We start from the raw sequence: 22,156 nt of genomic DNA on the forward strand, positions 1-22,156 counted from the left end.
ATCAAATCGTTAAAATGATTGTTCAAATTTGAGCTTGGATCATTTAGATGTTATCGAACTTTCAATTTAAATTTATTTGATTGTTTGAAACTTTTACATTTTAATCTTTTTTAGTCTATTATTTAAGTTTGATAATCTAAACTTATTTATTCATTTTAAAATTTATTTAGTACGCTAATAAGAGTTTTATTGATTAATATAATTTAAGAATATTATTCAAGAACTTTTTTTGTGAACATTGTTCAAGAGAACATGTTCATAAATATTAACGAGTTAAATATATATATGTTCAAGTTTATTCGTTTGGTTTAATGAGTTGTTTAAACTTATTTATTCAATTGATCTTGTATATTAAATGAATATAAACAAGTTCTTATTAAGTTGAACATCAAACTTATTTATGAATTTTTGATTCATTTACCACCCTACTATTTATGCAGAAGTCAGATTTTCTAAAGTCCCACAAATTTCAATACGTTGTGTTGAAGATAATGATTGAGTTCAACATGATAGACTAGTGTTGAAGATTGTGATCGAGTTCAACATGATAGATACTAGTCGAGGGGCAAAAGAGATAGCATAATGATCATAAAAGAAGCGAACATAATTAATATAAATCATTACGTGCTAAACCGATTGATCTTCAATGATAAAATGAATATTGCACTTGAGAATCTCCATGAAATGCTAATTGTGCTCTCATGGATTAACGAAGTTGGTATTTACATGGGTGGTTGATTCACTAAATCTTATGGTTAATTTTTAACAGGTGCAAAATATTTCGTTGGATATCTAACTTCCTATAGGTAAAGGACCACTGTACTAAGATAAATATTCTTATAATTCATCTCCTTTCAGATAGTGTAGAGCTGGCTCAAAGGAAAATATTAGGATCACAATTTCACCTTTGCTCCAATAGAACGCTAATAGTATATAGATTACGTGTATGTAAGGGTAATTGATGCCTAAAAACACGGTTATCCCCGAGCTCATGTTACTTTCCTTCACGAACACAACATTCTCCATTAACTTAACCTTCCTTCACAAGCCATTCCCTTTACAACAACGAACGTGTCCCCAAAGCTAACCAACCAACGAACCGAACGTTTCATGATACTGCCTTAAACCAACGGCCAGGATCGGTTCTTGAGGGCCGGACTCGAGGCCCACGCAAAAACGGGATTTGATAGGCCCCTCGGTTCCATTCTAATATTTTTATCCTAGTATTGTAATTGATTCTTTTCGGAGTCAGCGACTCAGCGGAGAGGAGACGGAGAGGAGAGAGAGAGAGAGAGGGGAACGGGATTTGTTCGATCGCTCGCTCGATTCGTAGTTCTTCGTGTTGAGGGGTGAGTACTCTTCCGTTCGATGTCTTAATTGAATATCGCTGACTTCCGATTCTGCATGTCATGCATTTTGTTCATAACTTGGGGTACTTTCGCGTTGGGCTTCTAATCATCAGTGTCTGGTTATTTTTGAGAGTCCGAGGTCCCCTTCATTTTGTTTTCGGATTAGTTTCGATATTTGCTTTTACTAGGTAAAAATGTTTGGTTTATTTTTTTTCTTGATATTTCAATTTGATTGGAATTTTGATTATGCATCGTTCATTGTTTTCCAATATATATACTTTTTGAATCAGACTATGTTCTAAAACTGCCTAATTGTAGAAAAAAATTAATTAGAACTTGGATTTCTGAAGAGCAACACAAGAGCAGGTTGCTTTGATTTCATTTAGGTTATATCGGAACAATGTTTCGCCAGTGATTTCTGTCGCTTTCTTTTTCCTATTCGATGCGGCATGATGTGTGTCGGATTATTTTTGTATTTTGGGTTTCCTGTTGTTGTTGTTGTTTTTTTAATTTTTTTCTGCACTACTAGGTTAAGAACACAAATAATTTGTTCTTCTTGGAAACCATCGGATTGCTTTTACTCAGTTCATTATTTTTTATAATTTCATCTACTTTTTCCTAGGAATTGAGAGAATGCCTACCACGAGATTCAAGAATGGGAATAAGGTGGAGGTTTGGAACAGGAGGGAGGTTCCCTCCGGCTCTTGGTGGAGTGCGGAAATCATATCTGGTAATGGGCACACATATTCAGTGAGGTATGATGGGTATCCGATGGACAGCAGTGTAGCAGTGGACAGAGTGCCAAGAAAAGCCATTAGACCGCGCCCTCCTCCCTTAGGGGACCAGAATGAGCTGCAGATTGGTGATGTTGTCGAGGTGTTTGACAATAACTCATGGAAGATTGCTGAAGTCCGGATGATTATTGGTAATGGTTACTGTTCTATGAGGCTTCTTGGATCTTCTAGGAAATTTCCATGCCACAAATCTCGCATAAGGAGACAGCTATCTTGGCAAGGCAACAAGTGGATGGTGATTCATAAGGTATCATGATGCATTCTTTTTCGCAAGTTGCTGTTAAGTCAATATGAATGATGGTTGCTGTATTAGCATCCTTGTATGTTGTTTAACTCTCAGTTGAACAAATTTAACCAACTTACCTTGGTATTGTTGATCTCCATTACACCAAATCCTTTTTGTCACTTTAATCTTTTGTGAATATGCTTTTTGCAACTATTAGGCTGCTTATGCTGCCTGAGAATTAGGATCTCCTTCATGGCCATTTTGATGATGTTTGAATTAATTACTTTTTTTCCCTTAGGATTTTGGAGAAGAAAGTGATGGACAACTAAGCAGCTCAATGAGAGGAGGGACGCCCATTTGCCATGTGCCTCAGTCATGTGAGAAGATGAAGACTTCTTTTGGAGATAACCATTTTCCGGCAGTTTTCTCAGGCAGCATAAAGAAAAGACCACTTGATATGCATATTCATGCTGACATGTGCAATGCTGGAAGAAAAAAGATGCGAGCAATCATGAAAGATGGCATTTTCCAGCAAGAAACTACTGAAAACTCATCAAAGTGTGCACTGAAGATGGACTTTCTTGCTTCAAGTGGAAGATTGCTTGGTGAAAAATATACACATTGTTACTTAAATAAGAGAGTTAGTCCATCCAGAAATGAATCAGGAAGGAGTATGCTACATTCAGATAAGGAAAAGAATCTTTTGAATAGTTCTGTACTTAATGCTGCTGAAAGCACTTCATCCTCTGTGGGTAGTTGTAGTGTCAGCGGTCATGAAGAATGCTATAGCCAATCTGATCATGCAGAAACTTCCAGTGGTTTTGAAACAGACTCATCTTTTTCTAGGAAAGGTGACTTACACGTGCAAATCCATGAGTTTGAGTTGAGTGCATATAGGTCCACTTTAAAAGCATTCTATGCTTCTGGCCCAATAAGTTGGGAACGAGAAGCATTGATGACAAACCTTCGTCTAATGTTAAACATATCCAATGATGAACACTTAATGGAGATAAGGAATTTGGTAATTTCTTAAATGACTACAACGTCACTGTAGTTGACTAGAAGATATGCTTAAGTTTGAGTTACAAAATAGCACGAGTAAAACTCAAAATGTTTGATATGTACAAAGTTGAATTTAAACTATGTAGCCATCATTTTTTGTATCCTTAACATTTCACTATGAGAAGTACTCATGGGATGAATTTCTTTACTCTGAATTTGCTTCAATTGTTTTACTATCTTACCTCATTTTATGGATATTTATTCTGAAAATATAAATGCTGTGGTAGGTACAAATACTAATAAGTTATTTATTGTTCTGAAAAAACTTATATGTTGGACCTCAGATGTCAAGTTACTTTGTCAAGAGGATCTTTATAAGAAAAGCATATTTATCGTTATCAGCATTGTTTGGATTCAAAATCAGTGGGTTACTTTAATATTAGAAGATAATGCCTAAGTTGGTTACACTTGAAGTTAACAGTGTTTATATGGAAGCTAAAATGCCAATGGATAAGGTCAATTTATAAAAGATTTTATTTTGGTAAGCTGATGTTTGGCACATGGGCTTTACTTATACAACTTATTGAGTTTATAGGGTTGGGAATTGTCTAAAGACCATGATGATGGGAATCTCTTATCACTGATAGTTTGGTCATGCTCACTTTTGCATGCTTTGTTGTCACGATGTGTAGGTTTTCTGCATTCCTTGTGGCACTAGTATGCTACAAATTCATTTGATTTTCTCGATTTTCTTTCTGTCCTGTTGACTGAATTGATACTTGTCATCCCTCTTCCAGGGCCAAAGATGGAGGCTTCTAAACTTTGCTTCCATAGGCCTGTGATGATGGTGGAATTGCCACTTTGCTCTTCCATCAGTGGGGCAAGATATCCTTATCCATATGGGTATATCAGTTTTGGTATTTCTATTTTGTTTGTTCTTATTTCAGGCTTTTTTTTTGCCTATGATAATGCATTATGAAAGGATCCTTAACCAAAATGCATACAGAACATATCTCATTGCATTAAACTGATATTTGAAACCATTTATAATATTAAACATTTGATCTTTGATTTAATTGTTCATGTAGAACCAGAACAATTGTTTTTATGATGCATAATTAGACACCAAACTTTAAACATGTGTCTATTAATAATCTATTACTTGATGCCGCATAGCAGGTATATTTAGCTTAGCACCAACTCTTGCTACTTGCTAGAGTAAGCTAGATCATGCTATAGTATTATGGACATAGGCAACTGAAAAGTACTTAGTTTAAACTTATTGACATGCAATTTCAGATACAAAATGGTTAATTGTATAGTGAGTTCTGGCCCTTGCAATAAAGGGATAATAAAACCAAGATATTCTGACTATGTTGGCATTGTATAAACATCCTTGGGTATACATTCAGAAGAAAGCCAAATGATCTGGCTTCACATGATGAGTTAAAGAACCTTGTTTACCTTACAGCTCAGAACTGGTGGCGTGATGTTCATGTCCGGGGAAGGGACACAAAACAGAGGGGAAAGAATAAGAAGAAAAAACAATAGGAATGAAGTGTATTATGCAGGTTATGGACGGAAAGAAAAAGCATTATGCTAAGTCAAATAAAAATAAAAATTGTTTGATATGTATTAATATTATGCAGGGTATTAAAGCAAACTGCCTTGAGCCATCTTGACCCAATTGAGCCGACACACCACAGAGATTTAGGATTATTCCCTCCCCTTTTGATCCCCTTATTTCCAGAACCAAATTTGAATAAAAATTTCATAAAAAAACAACTTTAAAATTGGATAACAAACAGATCAATTTATAACATTCCTTATTACTAATAAAGAGAACTTTTACTTGTGTCTTATTAATTGGGGCCGCTACTTATGCTAGACCAGTGCCTTGCATTGGATAGGAGCAACTGCCCCTAAGACATCTGTATTTTTGTAGTGGTTAATCCACAAGCTGAAGTTGGACTAACATAACTAGAATTGAAATCATAGTTGTCAAGATTGGCTTATATCAGTGCTGACCACTCGATTTAGACCAGTATTTGGAAAGACTAATTTAATCTTTCCTGAGAAATCAATAATCCCGTATAGAGATTCAAACAAATATTACCTAGAAATAAGTTAACACCATTAAAAAGTAGATTAAATTATTTAAAAGTTTGTTAAATCATGAATGAAAAGGATGTATTAGGTGGAAGTTTTAAAAAGTAGATTAAATTATTTAAAAGTTTGTTAAATCATGAATGAAAAGGATGTATTAGGTGGAAGTTTTCTCAATTTAAGTTTATTTTGACTAACTCGACCAATCTTGCCAACTTTTTTTTTTTTTTTTTTTATCAATCTTAGCGTTATTATTAGTAAAGGCACACATGAGAGAGAGAGAGTCCCTGTGTTCTCATGAATTCTAGTTTAAATCGCTAATTTCCTCACAGAATAAGATTGGTTATGAGATCAATAGAACGACTATATTGTTGCAAGTGATATACCACTAAGTAGACCAAGCATCTCATTCATGTCTTGTTCATTTAGTGTTGAGAGATGTTACTATTGATGGAGAATACAGAGCACCATCGTCTACCAATATTGCCTCAACACTCCTCAGTTAAACCTAATAATATGAAATATTAAATAATAATTTGTTTCAGTAAATAATATATTAGTATATAATATCTTTTAATAACTTTATATTAACTAATTCAACAGATTAATTTTTTTGTTTTTTTACTAAAAAATATAATAATATTTGGTATTTCTAGAATATTATGTTATTAAATAATAACAATAATATTCATTATTATATTATTAATCTAATAATAGCAGTAATATGAAATCATTGATAATGTACCTAATCAAATTAATTAGTTCGACTATTCATTATTTGTATATTTGTATTGTGTTATTATGCTATTTCATGTGGCATATTATATATCTTTATTATAATTAAACATCATTTGTGATATTTTATATCAAATTATTTATTTTTCCACTCTTTTTTTCCTTGAAAAATTCCCAACAATTTCAGTTTCACCAGTCCTACCATTCTGATACAAGTGTTAGATTTTTTTTTTTGACTATGACCCTGATATTGGTACTGTTATCAATTTGGACAACCATGACTGCAATAGGCTCATGTATATGTACAAGTAGGTCTGAGAGCTGTGATTTGATTAGTCAGCATATGATGTATCTGGAATCTTAGTAGTAAATCATACTTGGAACCGTAGTAGGATGGATGATTGTAAGTATTATGAACTTTAATCATGGTTAAGGATGGACTCTCATGTTTTACCGAATAATTTTTTTGGAATTGGACCTAAAATTAAGTTGGCTTTTGGTTTGCATAACTTAAATTGTGTTCCATAGAGTTTAAGTTTGTCTAGTTCTAGATGGGTTGAAACCAAGCTTTATATACTTTGTACAGGCAACGTATAGCAACGACATGGGTGAAACATGTAATTTCAACTGTGCCAGCTAGTTTTGGTTTCAATACACAAGCGGCATGGCACATATTGCTCATGCTAATCAAAACCAGATGAAATTTCAAGTAGTAGTAACGGACTATGTATTAGAAAAAGGAGAGAAACATCAATAGTTACTATGCTGCTGATTCAGAGATATCTTGTAATTGGAAACATCAATAAATCCTTTGGCATTATTAGGATTTTGAAATTGTAAAATTGCAAATTATTTCAGGGGGAAAAATTTGGGCCATATGAACCTGCAGTATTTAGTATAACCAAGAAATTATTCTTATCTGTTTGAATAAGTTGAATAAATTTGTACAATTGCAGAATGTGTATAAGCAAACCATAGACATCTTGGGAGTTATTTATGGCCTAGAGGAAGGTCATGTGTCGAGCTAATGATCAGTATCTATAACACTGAAGCTTTAACTTATATGTTCCCAACATATTTAGGAAGTGTTTGACTAGTGGCAGCATAAAGCACAACTGGGACAAAGAGTAACTATTTCAATGATTATCCTTAATGGTACAGTGCATATCCTATTCGACAATGTAGTATACATTCACTCATGGTGACAGCCTTAGACATATATTTTTCATTTGATCTCAAACATTTTTTATGGATTTGAAGAATATGACGCTCACTGATTTCTGTTTCCATCTAATAAATGAAAACTTAATGGTTAGGTTTATACTAGTCTTGGAGATCCAGGTGTTCCATCTTGACTAATGGTGAAATATAGAAAGCGACATTATATAAAGTAACATTTAGCTGTACTATATTTGCAAAGAAATTATTCATTTCTTCGGACTACCAGGATTTTCTGAAGATCTAGCAACCCGTCATTTTAATTCCTATATAACTCCCTGACTGGGAAACACTGACTGAAATATTAGACAGAAGCAAGAAAAAAGTATTGCCTTAGATATTTATTGGGCTATTATATAAACAATAATTAACAGTTTGTATTCTAGTTGCAAATAACTTATTGTTCTTTTTGTTGAAAATTTTCTAAAATAAAACCTAAGTGCTTTAGAGCTCCCTAACTATACATCTAAGTCATCTTATCATGCTCCACAAACCATCCAAGTTATTATATTTACAACAACAACCAAGCCTTATCCCACTAGGTGGAGTCGGCTTTATGGATCCTTTTACGCCATGGAGCTCTATCTTCAACTATATCATCATCTATATTTAAATAAATTTTATCTTGGTTTATTGCTACTAACCAAGTCTTTTTTAGTCTTCCTCTTCCTTGTTTAATATGCGTGTTTGTCATAATTTCACATCGCCTAAGTGGAGCATTTATTGGTCGTCTAAGTACATTCTTGTACCATTTTAAACGTGTCTCTCAGAGTTTTTCCTCAATAAATGCAACTTCGACTTTCTTTCCAATGTTTTCATTTCTTATTTTGCACATGCTCGTATGTCCACACATCCACCTTAACATCCTCATCTCTGCTTATATGCTCGAGTCATAGCCTAACATTCAGTTCCATATAACATAGTAGGTCTAATTGCGGTTTTGTAGAATTTTCCTTTAAGTTTTAGAGGTACTTTACGATCACATAAAACACTTGACGCTCTCCTCCATTTCAACCATCTTGCTTGTATTCTATGTAAGACATCTGTCTCAATCCCTCCTCCATCATTTTGCAAAAATGATCCTAAATATCTAAACCTTTTGGTTCTAGGCAACTTTTCGTCTCCTATCTTAATAATTGTCTCATTATATCTAATGTTGCTAAACTTAAATCCATATATTTTGTCTTTATTCTACTAAGCCTAAAATCTTTCCCTTCTAGTGTTTCCTGCTGAGATTCTAGTTTCGCATTTACTCTTTCACGTATTTCATTTACCAAAACAATATCATCTATAAATAATATGCACCTTGGTCTTGAATAAATTAATTTATATTAGTGTAAAAAGATGAGACTTAGAGTTGATCCATGATGTAACCTATTTTTGGAATTCGTTATTCACAAGTCTTTACTTTAGTCGTTATATCCTCGTATATAATTAGTTCGATATATACGCTTAACACTTCTCTTCTAGAATTCTCCATATAATTTCTCGACTCTATCATGTTTTTCTAAGTTAATGAATATGTGGATCTTGTTTTGCTCGATTTTTTCAATTAATTATCTAAAATGTATAGCTTTTATGTCGACCTTCGGCATGAATCAAATTGATCTCTATGGTCTCCTTCCTTAATCTTTTTCTATTTCTTTTCCCAAAGTTTATGGTATGACTCATTAGTTTAATATTCCTATAGTTTACACCTGATTTGTATAGCCACTATATAAGGGAATTAGTACTTATCCTCGATTAGATATTTTTTCGTATTGATATCATGTATAATAATTTTGTAAGACATTCAATATCTTGTTTCCTAAGCACTTCCATACCTCTATCGGAATATCATCTGGTCCAACGACTTTTCATTGCATCCCATTTAAAACTTGTGTCCTACTTCAAGTTTGAACTCTACGATAAAAATATAAATTTCTATTCTTATTTGACTACTTAAATTACTTAAATTAAGTTGATCGCCTAAACATTAGTTGATGAAAATACCTCTTCCATTCTTTTATTTCTCCATACAGTACTCTATTACATTTATTTTAATACATTTTATTTGGATAAGATCTCTTGTCTTCCTTTCTCTTACGTTACAATTTATAAATGTCTCTTTCTCCTTCTTTTGTATTCAATTTTTGATATAATCGTTGAAAGTTTCATTCTTCGCTTTACTTACTACTCTCTTAGTTTTTTCTTGGTTATTGTATATTTTTCAATTTTTCTTCGTTCTTACAAATATATAATTCCTTATAATTCGTTTTTCATTCACTTTCTCTTGTGCTCAGCGTTCACCATCAAGATTTTTATTAGTGGTGTATGTCCTTCGACTCCGTAATACTTTAGTTACTATTTTGACTTTGATACTATCTATCCCATTGAATCCGTATATTTTACCTAATGCTTGTTACAATATATTTTGCTTCTTATCCTTTAACTTGATTTAAGAGTTCGATATATTATGCGATCCAACACTACTTAACTTGGGTAGTTAAGCTTTCTTGAGATGACCTCGCAATCTTTACAAATCTTTCATCCATTCTTCCCAACCATAAAAAGTCAATTGCGATTTATTATTCCCACCATGGCGGTGGTCTTCTCTTTTATTAACATTGACTAATATAATCATATGTTATCAAATCTAATATAGTTTTCCTTCCTCGTTCCAAACCTATAACCCCCGTGCACTCTCATATCACCTCATAGTAAAATCATTTCATTTGGCAGAATATTTTATAATATTTTATCTAAGTTGTCCAAAAACTTAATTTGGTAGCTTCATCTAATCCTACTTGCGCTACATATATGCTAATTATGTTCATAGTTTCTTTCGTCACTATTGTCTTAAGGGCTATAATTTTATCCCCGTTTCTAACTACTCATAAAATTTCATCCTTTAATGAATTATCTACAACAATATCCACTCTATTTATTACTTTACTCTTTCTTGTGAACCATAACTTAAAACCCGAGTTCTCTATCAATTTTGCTATCTCGCCTACCTATTTTGTCTTTTGTACACACAAAATACTAATTCTTCTCCTAATTATCGTATATACTACTTCCAGTGATTTACCGGTGAGTGTTCCTATGTTCCATGTTCTAAATCTTAGATTATTAGTTTTTCTATCATATTTGTTTTTATCCAATCTATGATGTGAGAACTTTTGCCTATTTAACACTACACCTAAGTTCTCATGGAGATATAGGGTTCTTGTCGATATGTTACAATTGAACTTTGCAACGCGAACTCTTGCATATTTAGCACTACACTTGAGTTCTGGAGATGTAGTGGTCCTTGTCGAGACGTTACAATCAGACCCTGCAATGCGTTCTTTCCGGGGAACAACCTAGCATTAATACAATAGTTTAATGGATCCATTCATTGAATATTTATCATAATTTTAAGGCTAGCCGGCAACCTAATGCAATGCAATCTTCCTCCCTTATCCGGGCTTGGGACCAGCCATGACTAGGTCATCTACTACTTCTAAGTCAATGTCTCTTAGTTAGGAGTTTAATTCTAAATGGATATCCAAGACACTGGATTAGTGGATAATCTTAGACGTGGATTCTCATTTGTAGATGTTTAATGGGGCTAAGATAAGGTGGTTGTGGTAGCTAGCTGTGTTGTTAAAGGCGCACCTGAGAGGCGTTAGGTGCACAAGGCGTGGGGAAAAATGCCTGTTCCCACGTGAGGCGTTAGGCGCGCGCCTAGGGCGCCTTGCACCTCAACTAAGGTGCGATCGAGGCGCGATCATGAACATTTCTGGATTTTTACCCAAAAAAATATTTCAAACCAATTTGGTTTGAAATTAGGGCACGAAGAAGAAAAGGATAAAAAGGAAGAAGAAAAGAATGCAAGAAGGAGAAATCTGAACCCGAGCCTACCCGGAGCATTTCTGTCTGTTGCCGCCGCCGTTGCCTGAGTCGCGCCGTCGCTTAGGCATGTTTTTTTTCCGTCCTTTTTTTGTTGTTCTGTTCTTCTTCTTCTTCTTCTTCTTCCTTTGTTATCTTCTTCTTCTCTGCTTCTGTTATTTCGTTTCTTCTTCTTCGTTTTCACTTTTAAGTTTTTCTTCAATCTTCTTTTCTTCTTCTTTTTTTTTTTTTTTTCCTTGTGTTGAGATGCTGGTTCGTGTTTGCTGCGCTTCTTTTTCTTTTTTTCTTCGTGTTGAGATGCTGCCCGGTTTTGTTTTTTTACTGTTTTTCCATTTTTGCAGGTTGACTGGTGTCCAATTTTTCTTTTTTTGGGTCTTATTTTTCCATTTTTGCTGGTTCGTGTTCTGTTGACTGCTGCTATCCGATTTTTCATTTGTTTTCCTTTTCTTCTTCTTTTTTTGTCCTTTTTTTTATTGCTGGTACAGTGCTTTTCTATTGCTGGTATAGTGTTGATTTTATTTTATTTTTGATTTTTTAGGCTATTTTCTTATTCAATTATCATGGAAGGTAGTAGTGATACTCTAACATATATATTAAAAGATCCGGCATGAAATTATTTTCAAAGAGCTAATCGGGATAACAAAAATGATTTGATTTATAACTTTTGTCAAAAAGTTACAAAAGGGGTATCTATCGTGCAAAATAACATCTTGTTGGGGGGTTTCGAAATACGACTTGCAAAAGATGTCCGCCTCATGTATGTGAAATAAAAAATTTCATGGAGAAAAAGATGGACAAAAGTAATCTTTCTAAACTTGCGACATTGGACTTTGAGGATGTAGACCCTCTTGGTGATGATATTGATATGGATGATATTGGAGCTAAAGCTGTGCCGCCTATAAGTACAAGTACAAGTTTTAGATCAGTGACTATGCAAAAAAAGGCCAAGATAGCCATCTCTTAGCTATTCAATAACTAAGTTTTGTGAAATAACAAATTTCAGAAGCTATCATTGAGTATTAGCAGAGGAGATGGAAACAAACTGCTGAAATGGAAATCAGTGGAGCTGCACGAACTGTGAATTGCTGAAATTTAAGCAAGGATACTTTGGATCTGTGGGTTTTAAATTACAAATGAAGTCAACTTCCACTAATCAAGAAGCAAGAGTTAAATACAAACAGAGTAACATCTTTTAGAAGCTGCAATCTATAACAATCAAATGTTAATAAATAAAAACAAACCATACCAAGGTTTAAAAGTTTGAGCCGGAATGCTATACGATTTTTGGTACCATATCATGTTGTGTTGATTCAGTTTTGAAAATTTTAAATATAATATATGCTAATTAAAATTATTTTTATTAATATTTGATTGCAATAAATATTTACTATTGAGTTATATTTGAGATGTTGAATATCAACTCAAGTTTCGATATTATCTTGTGAGATATTTGATGTTTATTGAACCTTTTGCAATAACTATTCAGTAATGTATATACTTAAAAGTTATATTTTTATTCTTATTGCACATAATTAAATAGTCTTAATTATAATCTTATTACAGAAGCATAAAATCCAAAATGTTACATTTATAATGGTGATGGAGATTAATCTTCGGTTTCAAGTTTTATTACAGAGGCATCAAGTTCAAGAGCTTGCATATATATTGGTTATGAAGATTCATCTTCAGTTTTACCATCTTTAGATATATTTTGATGATTTGAAGCATTAATTATGCTATATTTATTTGAAAACTTCAAATTATTAATTGATTAATATTATTTTTGTACTTAGAGAGTACGTAAAAATATTGCATAGTAAAAGGATATGAAGATTCATCTTCAGTTTTACCATCTTTAGATATATTTTGATGATTTGAAGCATTAATTATGCTATATTTATTTGAAAACTTCAAATTATTAATTGATTAATATATATATATATACTCTGATTCTCGATCTCTATTAACATTACAAAAGTTAGATTACAAAAAAACTTTTAAATACCAAATTATATCATACTTAAAAATTTTGTATTTTAAATAGTTTTAAAGAATATAATAATTAATTAAGTTAAGTTAAACTAATATTTTTAAAATTAAAATTGAGTAAATATTGATTTAGTGCACCAAGTAGACATGTGATTAGGATCAAGTAGGTCTAAAGAATATTTAATTTGTATTATTTTGATTAGTTTAAAATTGAACCTAATTTATATATATAATAATTTAGTTCAATCGTTATAGTATATTTTATAATATTAGAAATTATATTATATTTAATTCTCTTGTTTTATCTTTCCTAGCAATCCATCTTCATTGCCCCCATTTCGTCCTTCCCTTTAACAAGGTATTTTTTTTCTTCGTTAGGCTCCGTGTTTATGCTTATGAATAGATAAGAAAGAAAAGAAATTAATAGTGGTGAAAAATAAAGAAAAAGAAAAAAAATCCAGTTCGGAAGGTCATGGAGGCCTTGCCCGGCCTCGAGGGCTTTCACAAGCCACAAGTCTTCTCGTGGTGGTTTCGCTTGACTGTGCGGCGTCCACAAGGCTAGTGCCACTTCTTGGAGAGCTTGCGTCCAGGTGTGTCCGCCATGATCTCATGGAGAGCTCCGCCCATGCATCAAAAGGTTTCAGTGTCAGCCCGCGGGCACTATAGTAAATTCTAGCTGAGCTGACCCACACAACTTGGTATCTTATTCCTTGGTTATATCTATATCTTGAAATTAATTTCTTTAAACCAACAATGTCATTGTGTGCAGCTATAATATTATTGTTTCTATAATTCTTTTACAATTTTTTCATACTGCCTCATAATCTAATGGTCACCAGGTTATGCTTTTACACTGCTGGTGATGCATCTAGTCTGGCCTATTCGTGCCTACATGTCATAAAAATGGGTATGTATTAGTTCTGGAAGTTGTTAATTCATCTATTTGAACTACAACCCTTTACATATTCAAGAAAAAGAAAATTTAATTATCCTAACAATTTGAGTCAGCTATATGGATCTTAGCCCACAATTAAGCTTTATAAAAGTCTGCTCACTAATAATACTACAGTTCAGTACCAGGTTAAAGCCATTTTAACCTGTAAGCGGCTCTGTCTGAACTTGAATTTCTTTCAGGATTTGTAATTTTTTTGTCTATATTTAATGAATATGATTCATAGTCTTTATTTTGTGAAATCTATATGCTTTAGGCAATTAAATTATACTGTTATCGAGTACAAGGATTTGGTGGGAGTGGTCAGAATCCAACATGCCTGGAAAGATATCCACTAAGGATGTTTCACCTTATTAAACCATCAAATCACTAATGACGTGTTTTCCACTTTATTTCTTTCAATAATTACTATTGAAATCAAATAGTCAATGTGGATTGGAAGTACTACTTTTATTGATTGAGTTGAATTATTTCTATTGACTTGTATCTACTTTTCCCTAGATTTCTTTCTGAACTAGGTGACTTGAGCTTTTTCTTTTTTCTTCTTTTGAAAAATGATATCATAGAGTGAATTCATCTATGCATGATGCATTGAATATATCGGATAGCTATGACTATAACAAGAGCAAGACGGTCACAGCAACAAATCAGATCATGAGCGTCAACTGAAACATACTAGTGCTCCAACAACTAGTGGCAAAAAGGCGATATCGCTCGCCCCTAGTGCTCCAACAACTAGCTACCACAGGGAGTGTTCGATTACTGCAACTACGAACCAGTTACTTGAGCTTTGTTGCATCAGTTAAAGTGGATATGACTGAAATTCACTGTGGCATTTCTGCCACTTTTTGTTTTTGAAGAAACAGCAAATCTGCAAGATCTCAACTTCATTGCTGATTTATTTGATACTGGGTTGATCAGCCTTGCAAGACATGCATAGTAAACTAAAGCTTATTTATCAATTCATTTAATTTAGCAAGGCACATGCAAAATATATAAATGTATTGTATTCAGAAATGCTGATGATCGACTTGTATTTGAAAAGGTGTTCTTGTTGCCACTTTTGTGGTACAACTGGTTACACTGTTTCTGCTCCTTGTACAAATGTATCTAATGCTGGCTTTTCAGTTGACTCTCAATGCTATTATTTAACTCGAATAAATTAAGAAAAGTTATAGAATTCTGGCATAAACGAATTTTAGATGCTGATCCTGGTTTAGATACTAGTGCTGGACATTATATTAAATCAAGAAATAACTGTGGGTATAATATGTTGAATCTGCTGTAGCCCTGGATCCTTATTTTCTTACCTCGAACTGTTAACGGTTGCAGACGCAAGTACAGATTAAATTTATTGTCATCATGCCAAAGCTCTCCTGGAGATTGCACAATGTACTAATTGCTGGAGCATGTTGCAGTGGTTTTAATCAACTTTCCTACTAATTAAATGGGTTGTTCATGAATTAGAATGGCTAGTGACGTGTACAAAAAGTGGTAAATATAATGGCTGTGTAAAGGTCTGCACAAGGGCAAAGACAATAGTAATTCCAGGTAAAAGATAATATTATCAGCAGGAGCTGCCAAAGTTGTACTGTAGTTTTTTCCTTGCAGTCCTTTTCCTTTTGTAACCTTAGCGCCAGATCCCTTGGCAGATTAATTCTCAGGGATGGCATCACTGTGACTCACTTAATTATCTTGTGAAGTTGCATCTTTAGATATATATTTTCGGAAGATGGTTGTGCTGCTGCATCTTTAGATATATATTTTCGGAAGATGGTTGTGCTGCTGCTGTTATGGAGCCAAATATGGGCGCAAATTGTCTCTCTGTTCAGCATGTATTCCAGCCGTCAAATGGCCTCTTGCTGTCTGTATACCTGCTTTTTGGTTGCCACAGGTATTGTGGCAGAGGGCTTTATTGTCGCAAGGGGGAGCCTCGCATGGATCTTGTGTTTATCTATTCTCCCATCATTCTGCTGCTATGGATGGACAAACATATGGTAACTCAACCCTTCCTTGCCAATCCGTTTACATCATATTGATTCCATTGCCAAACGTGTATGAACAGTAGTTGCATATGGATAAACAACAGCAGTGCACAAAGATTTAAAGGACATGCATCTATTCATGGTAGGTCTGGTAGAGGCCCACTGGGACATAAAGACTGTTAGTTGTACATCTCTGTCTGTCAAGGTGATGAGGCCATCTGAATCTGCTGCGTTGTCCCTATGCCGGTTATAGCAGAGACATGTGATGGACATGTGATCGGAGGGATACGTGGCTGCTCAGGGAGGCCAAGCATCTTTGCCCATGTATATCTCGGCCTCATTCAATGTTGTAAGTTCTTTCTTGTCCCACACTAAATTCTGCAAGCTATACTTGTTTTTGCCGGTCATTTTTATTGAACCCCAACCACAGTTATAGTGATGCCGATGTCTCCTAGTGTCTCTGTTGGCTTGTCTCTTTATGTTGGCTCGGAAGAGAAACTAGCTAGAAATTGACTTGTACATTAAACTTTTTTGAACTGATTGCATCTGTGCATTAATTAAGTCTATAGTTTCTCAGTACTCTTGTATTATGACTACCTTTATTATTTTAATGGATAAGCTTGCGAATTACACTGAGCTATTTATGCTTCCTTTCTTGCCCATCTTCTTACCATAGGAAGATAATTAATGTACGGTGAAACTCAAACTCTATAGCCCGTAAAAACAGTCGTGAATGAACTATAACCATTCACTCTACCCGTTGGCCCTCCTCTTATACTGATGCTTTAATCCGCAATCTATACGAAGGGTTTGATCCTTCCTTGATTACTTGCATTGCTTGATTACAATTGTTAGGTTGCCAATCTGAATGCTCGTTGCTTCAACATTCAGGGTTTATGGTTTATGGTCAAGACTCTATAATAATCCTTCCCTTAGACACTAATCGCATTCTTGGATCTTATGTGACTCACTATCTTGATTATTATATGTCATGGTCGGACCCCCCCAAAAAAACATATTAAGATTATATTATTAATATATAAAAATTAGTTTCAGAGAATATGTTTGTATTCTATTTATTAGGGCATGCATGGATCACTATTTATGTAGGGCTTGGATACGATCTAATCTTTAACTGGTTACTAAGATCTATCTTTGATATTTAAATCTTATTTGAGAGCCTAATCTAGGTAACTTGAGTCATGGTGGGAGTTTAAGCGTTAATCTTAACCTTCTCCTTGCCCTTACAAGATCAACTACATTCTTCCATTTGAATTGAAGTTGAAAATGGTTGAAATTTAAAAATTGAGAGACGATAGGAGTTGTTTTTTATTTTTTAAATGGACTAGGGTATTTATAGATTTATAAAATAATTATGTTAATTGTAGCGGTTAATAAAAAAGTGATCAAATAATTTAGATTTGTTAAAAAAAGAGAGTAAAATTGGTCATATATTTTAATGGTTGGAATTGCTGGTTCACAATTTTTTTTTATTGAAATTGTAATTGGCCACAATGGGTTAATTAGGATTTTGACTCATCATTTTAGGTCAATGGATAATCATCCCGTCGGCCGGGCTAAGATTCTGGCCAGATCCGGTTCAAACATGCTAAAGGTAAAGTTATACTCAAATTTAATTAATACTAAAAAGTTCATTAAAATACAGTTAAAAAGAATTTCAATTTCTTTTTAAATTGTGTATTATTCAATTCATATTAATATGAAATGATGAAGAGTGAAACATTTGAAGTATAAAAGATTAATTTTTATTATTGAACTTTGTTGGATGTTTTTTTAGCCTACCGAGGCCTTAACCATGGGCGGTAACAAAGCTAATGCATGCAAATGAAAGTGGAAGACTTATATCAAAGCCAATGCACAACTAATTAAGGTTGTTGTCTGTCAGAAATGATTAATGATGGATTTAAGATATAATTAAAAATGCGATAAAATTGCAGCTGTATGTGTTTTGTCTTTTGGGCAAGAAATAAATTGCATGTTCATATGAGGTCACAACTCTATTTTACAAAGTACAAGTTGTATCAAATAAAACATTTTTAAGAATTTAAAGCTCCCCACACATCAGGCACTTCCTGAAAGTCAACTTTTTAAACTAAGTTCTACTTAAGGTCAATATCTAAATCATGAATAATTAATTAAAAAGTTAAATTATAGACGACCTACTTTAAAATGTCAAACCTCATCTTTGCCCCACTTGAAACCACTTCGTTTAAAAAGGCAAGTCTTAGTGTACGCAACTATGTTTTTGTAGATGAAAGGAACTAATGCATATTCTTAGTGATGACAGCGCAGTGTTGAGGATATTTATGTAGAAGAGGGCTGGCACTTGAGCTGTTCATTTTCTGTCTGAAATTCTACAAGGAATTTAATTAACTAGTCTCTTCTGGAGACGCCTCTCTCCCTTTGCATTAATTGATTTCGTCATGGATGTAGTTTAGATGATTATCCATTTTTTTCATATATATATATATATTTTGCATTTCTTCTGAAATGAGTAGATCTAAATCAGATATATTGCTTTAGCAGGTTAAATATTATCTAAGAGAGCATTCACAATTAACCTACTGGCACGTACTGGTACGATATTATCATAATTATGCAGGACCCCAAGATAGTTGATCACTGATGCTGCCCAAGAAAGAAGTTAAACAATGGAGATGATGCTTACCTCCAGCTAAGCACGTTTAACTTCAAGCCGCTGCATGAATTGGCTTACGGGCAGCTGTAAGCCAAAGGCCCTCCGCAGCTAAAATATAGTTTTTCTTGTACAATACGCAGGTTGCTAATCATGGAAGAGGAGATGGCCATGCTCCCTGTGTTTCCAATGCTCCGACAGACTGGCACAAATCAAGGACGAAGGTGTTTGGCATTTAATTGGGGAAGCCATAAAAACAAATGGGCCTGCGAACGAGGAGCTGTCTCAGCAGGAACCATGGATCTGATGGAATTTACTGGGGAAATTCGACTCAATAAAAAATATGCTGCCTGCCAACTCCTCTCTCCCTTCTTGAGCTGGAATTCACGGCACTCCATGCAGCAGAGCCCGAGCTCTTTCACCACGAGAACCCTGTGCCATTAGGGGAGTATCATTTATTTATTTTATAGTTGAGTCGATTGGGACGTTGGCATTTGAGCATCTCGATCACAGCTATGGCTATCTTTGGTCGGACGGCTGTCGGGCGTTGGGTCGCACCCAACGACCAACAGCTCCGGGCCATGTTGGATTCGTGCTGTGGTTTCTTGTGAGTGCTCGTGCTGGAGATTCTGGGGGTTGGACGAGACCTGCCGGAGGGAGATTTGATTTGGCTGCCAGTTCTGCACGACTTGAGAGGAAATTGTTGCTCTTGCAGCTCTTTGTTCTTGGGTTCCTACAAGTTTGATGCTTTTGATTGAAGGATAAATAAGCATCGGTACCAGTTTATCTAATTTAACTAACATCATTTATTATCAATCTTAAGATTTTGTCTCATGGTGAGGAACTACTCATGAGTGTTTTGGTGTGTTTCAATTTGTTCTTATCCCTGAAAACCCACTAGAAGATCACTCCAGGCCCTTCTGATCAGACCAGATCGTTATAGAATTTGTTGGACAATTTGTCGAAGATATTGGAGGACTAGTTGAATTGAAATTACAGCTTCAATTACAACTTATCTGTCGAGTGTACTGAACGGATAATCTCAAATTATTGAACAAGGATGAGTTGCTTGGATGGTTGTTGAGCTGTCAAAAAAATTGGGCTGCCTTGTATGGCTGAATCTGAATGCTGAGTGCCGAGTCTGAGTGGTCGAATGTTCCTGAGTGGCAAGTGCTCTCGAGTCGCCGAATGCTCTTGAGTGAATGCTGAGTTGAGAAATGGAAAGCTAAGTCGAGACACTGAGTTGGGAAGCTGAGTCGAGAGTCAGGAAGCCGAGTTGGGAAGTTGGGAAGCAGTCACTGAATCGGGAGTTGGGAAGTAGAGGGAGATATTGAGCTTTGTGCTCAATGTAGTTTCCTTGAAATAGATTCCGTCCACTCCGGTTGTACTTTGAGGTTCTCGAGTCGCATGTTTTCAAGATACAGCGGCAGATCATGATTACCACTAAGCACTGGTGGATCATGGCGAATTGAGGACGAACCTGACTGCTATCACGGATGAGTTTGCCAAGCAGGTGCACGGCAGAGAGGAAAAAAACTAGGAAAACAAAGTAGATGGAGATTTCTTCTTTCTGCTCAAGTTTTGACCTCCTATATAGGAGCCCCACCCCCTTTAGCTGCAATAAATGGCTGAGTAAATGCCATTTATTGCCTTTGTTGCCCGAATTGAAACGTTACTGTCGACCCCATCAATAGTCGATCATTTCACTCGGGCACTTATGGATTCTCCATGAACCTCAAGTTAATGCATCCGTTATTACTTTGAGCAAGAAAAATTGAATCAAAACTTAGGCAAATTTTACCTCGATCAGTTCGACATTCAATGCGTGTAGGTCGTGCTCGTATACGAGTTAACTTGATTCAGTGGAATCTGGACCTTGGATTTACACCCCCTGCGTACACATGAGAGAGTGTCTCTTCCCATATATTTGTTCACATCATATATGCATGTGCAACAATATAAACCAATACTAAAGTAATGAAATTTCCAATGTAGGACTAAAAACTCATTCACAATGAAGTTTTCTTCATCTATTCCATCTCTTTTCTATTCACATTTCTAACAATCCCCCATATGAATGAAAATAGGGTATATGATAGCATTCAATAGTTGAATCTAGTATAGGATAGGTAGGTTTTACCTTTTGAACCTTTCCTTGTGAAGATCTATTTGCTTACTAGCTGATAGTAGATACGATGTCCTTGAACTGTTCTGTCGTCTGTGTAATTATTGACATATCTCATCGAAGACTCTCCCTGATACAACTTAGTTCTCATGAGTATGTTCGTTCTTAGCCATGAGCACGCTTGGTTTTGTGAGAAACTCTAATAATTGTACCTCTAATTCTCTTCAAAGCGACCCCATTTTTTTCTTACATAGGTGATCCATTAAGAGTAATCCATATTACTTGACTGGATCATTAAAAGTCATGCACTTAACCTCCATCCTTCACTGATTTATTGAGTTATACACTCACAGTGAGCAACATTGTCAGTGTAGTTAGGTTATCTATTTAAGCTTAGTTCTTGGGATATTCAGTCTACATAGGTTGAGTTTCCTTTGCACCAACATTTTTCATCAGCATCAAGCTCATCCCTCATGATATGCTTGCAACTAACTCTCGAATTAACTCTTTGGTTAGCGGATCTGCTAGGTTATTTTTTGACTTCATATAGTCAACAGTGATAACTCCTATCGAAAGTAGTTGTCTAATAGTATTATGTCTATGACGTATATGTCTAGAGTTACCATTAGATAAATGACTATGTGCTCGACTAATTATTGATTGACTATCGCAATGTATGCAATTGCTAACACTGATTTTGGTCACCGAGGAATATCTTCTAAGAATTGTCGTAGTCATTCAATCTCTTTACTACATTTGTCAAGAGCTACAAACTCAGATTTCATCATGGATTTGGTTATTACGGGTTTCTTAGAAAATTTTCATGAAATCACTCTACCTCCTAGAATGAATACATATCCACTCGTAGACTTAGAGTCTTTAATATCAGATATCCAACTCACATCGCTATATCCTTCAATCACAGTAGGATATCTCGTATAATGCAGTTCATATTCATGAGTATATCTCAAGTACCTTAGTACTCTTGTTATCTCTTTTAGTGCTCAAAATCAGGATTACTCATATATCTACTCAGTTTACTTACTACGTAAGCTAAGACTGATCGTGTATAATTCATTAGGTACATCAAACTTCCAATTACTCGAGAATACTTTATCTAAGAGATACTTTCTCCTCAATTCTTCG

General features: G+C 34.6%; 1 protein-coding gene and 1 long non-coding RNA gene across 7 annotated transcripts; both read left to right on the plus strand.

Moving 5' to 3' along the window:
* The first annotated feature begins 1,217 nt into the window (after positions 1 to 1,217).
* On the plus strand, positions 1,218 to 15,753 carry LOC122001307. 6 transcript variants are annotated; one of them, XM_042555988.1, is made up of 7 exons: positions 1,218 to 1,349; positions 1,972 to 2,390; positions 2,668 to 3,220; positions 4,169 to 4,274; positions 14,132 to 14,199; positions 14,853 to 14,919; positions 14,965 to 15,753. In XM_042555988.1, the coding sequence occupies exons 2-6, from the start codon at positions 1,983 to 1,985 to the stop codon at positions 14,900 to 14,902; spliced, it is 1,185 nt and encodes a 394-aa protein (XP_042411922.1). In that variant the 5' UTR covers positions 1,218 to 1,349; positions 1,972 to 1,982; the 3' UTR covers positions 14,903 to 14,919; positions 14,965 to 15,753. The 6 variants fall into 6 exon arrangements, with proteins under 6 accessions (XP_042411922.1, XP_042411925.1, XP_042411921.1 ...); XM_042555991.1 differs by having other exon boundaries at positions 14,811 to 15,753; XM_042555987.1 differs by having other exon boundaries at positions 14,853 to 15,438.
* A 37-nt stretch (positions 15,754 to 15,790) lies between these two features.
* Positions 15,791 to 18,879, plus strand: LOC122001309. Its single transcript, XR_006117316.1, has 4 exons — positions 15,791 to 16,241; positions 16,376 to 16,578; positions 17,778 to 17,844; positions 18,777 to 18,879. It is a non-coding gene; the product is annotated as an uncharacterized LOC122001309 (long non-coding RNA).
* The last annotated feature ends 3,277 nt before the right edge of the window (positions 18,880 to 22,156 follow it).

Source organism: Zingiber officinale, chromosome 7A (genome assembly GCF_018446385.1).
Source record: "Zingiber officinale cultivar Zhangliang chromosome 7A, Zo_v1.1, whole genome shotgun sequence".
NCBI classification, from domain to species: domain Eukaryota; kingdom Viridiplantae; phylum Streptophyta; class Magnoliopsida; order Zingiberales; family Zingiberaceae; genus Zingiber; species Zingiber officinale.

What these genes read in the sequence shown, in the direction of transcription:
- LOC122001307 (XM_042555988.1), top strand. Translation starts at nt 1,983, where the DNA reads ATGCCTACCACGAGATTCAAGAATGGGAATAAGGTGGAGGTTTGGAAC. An exon ending in AGTGGATGGTGATTCATAAG is followed by an intron (nt 2,391 to 2,667) that starts GTATCATGATGC and finishes TTTTTCCCTTAG; the next exon opens with GATTTTGGAGAAGAAAGTGA. An exon ending in CTCATCTTTTTCTAGGAAAG is followed by an intron (nt 3,221 to 4,168) that starts GTGACTTACACG and finishes TCCCTCTTCCAG; the next exon opens with GGCCAAAGATGGAGGCTTCT.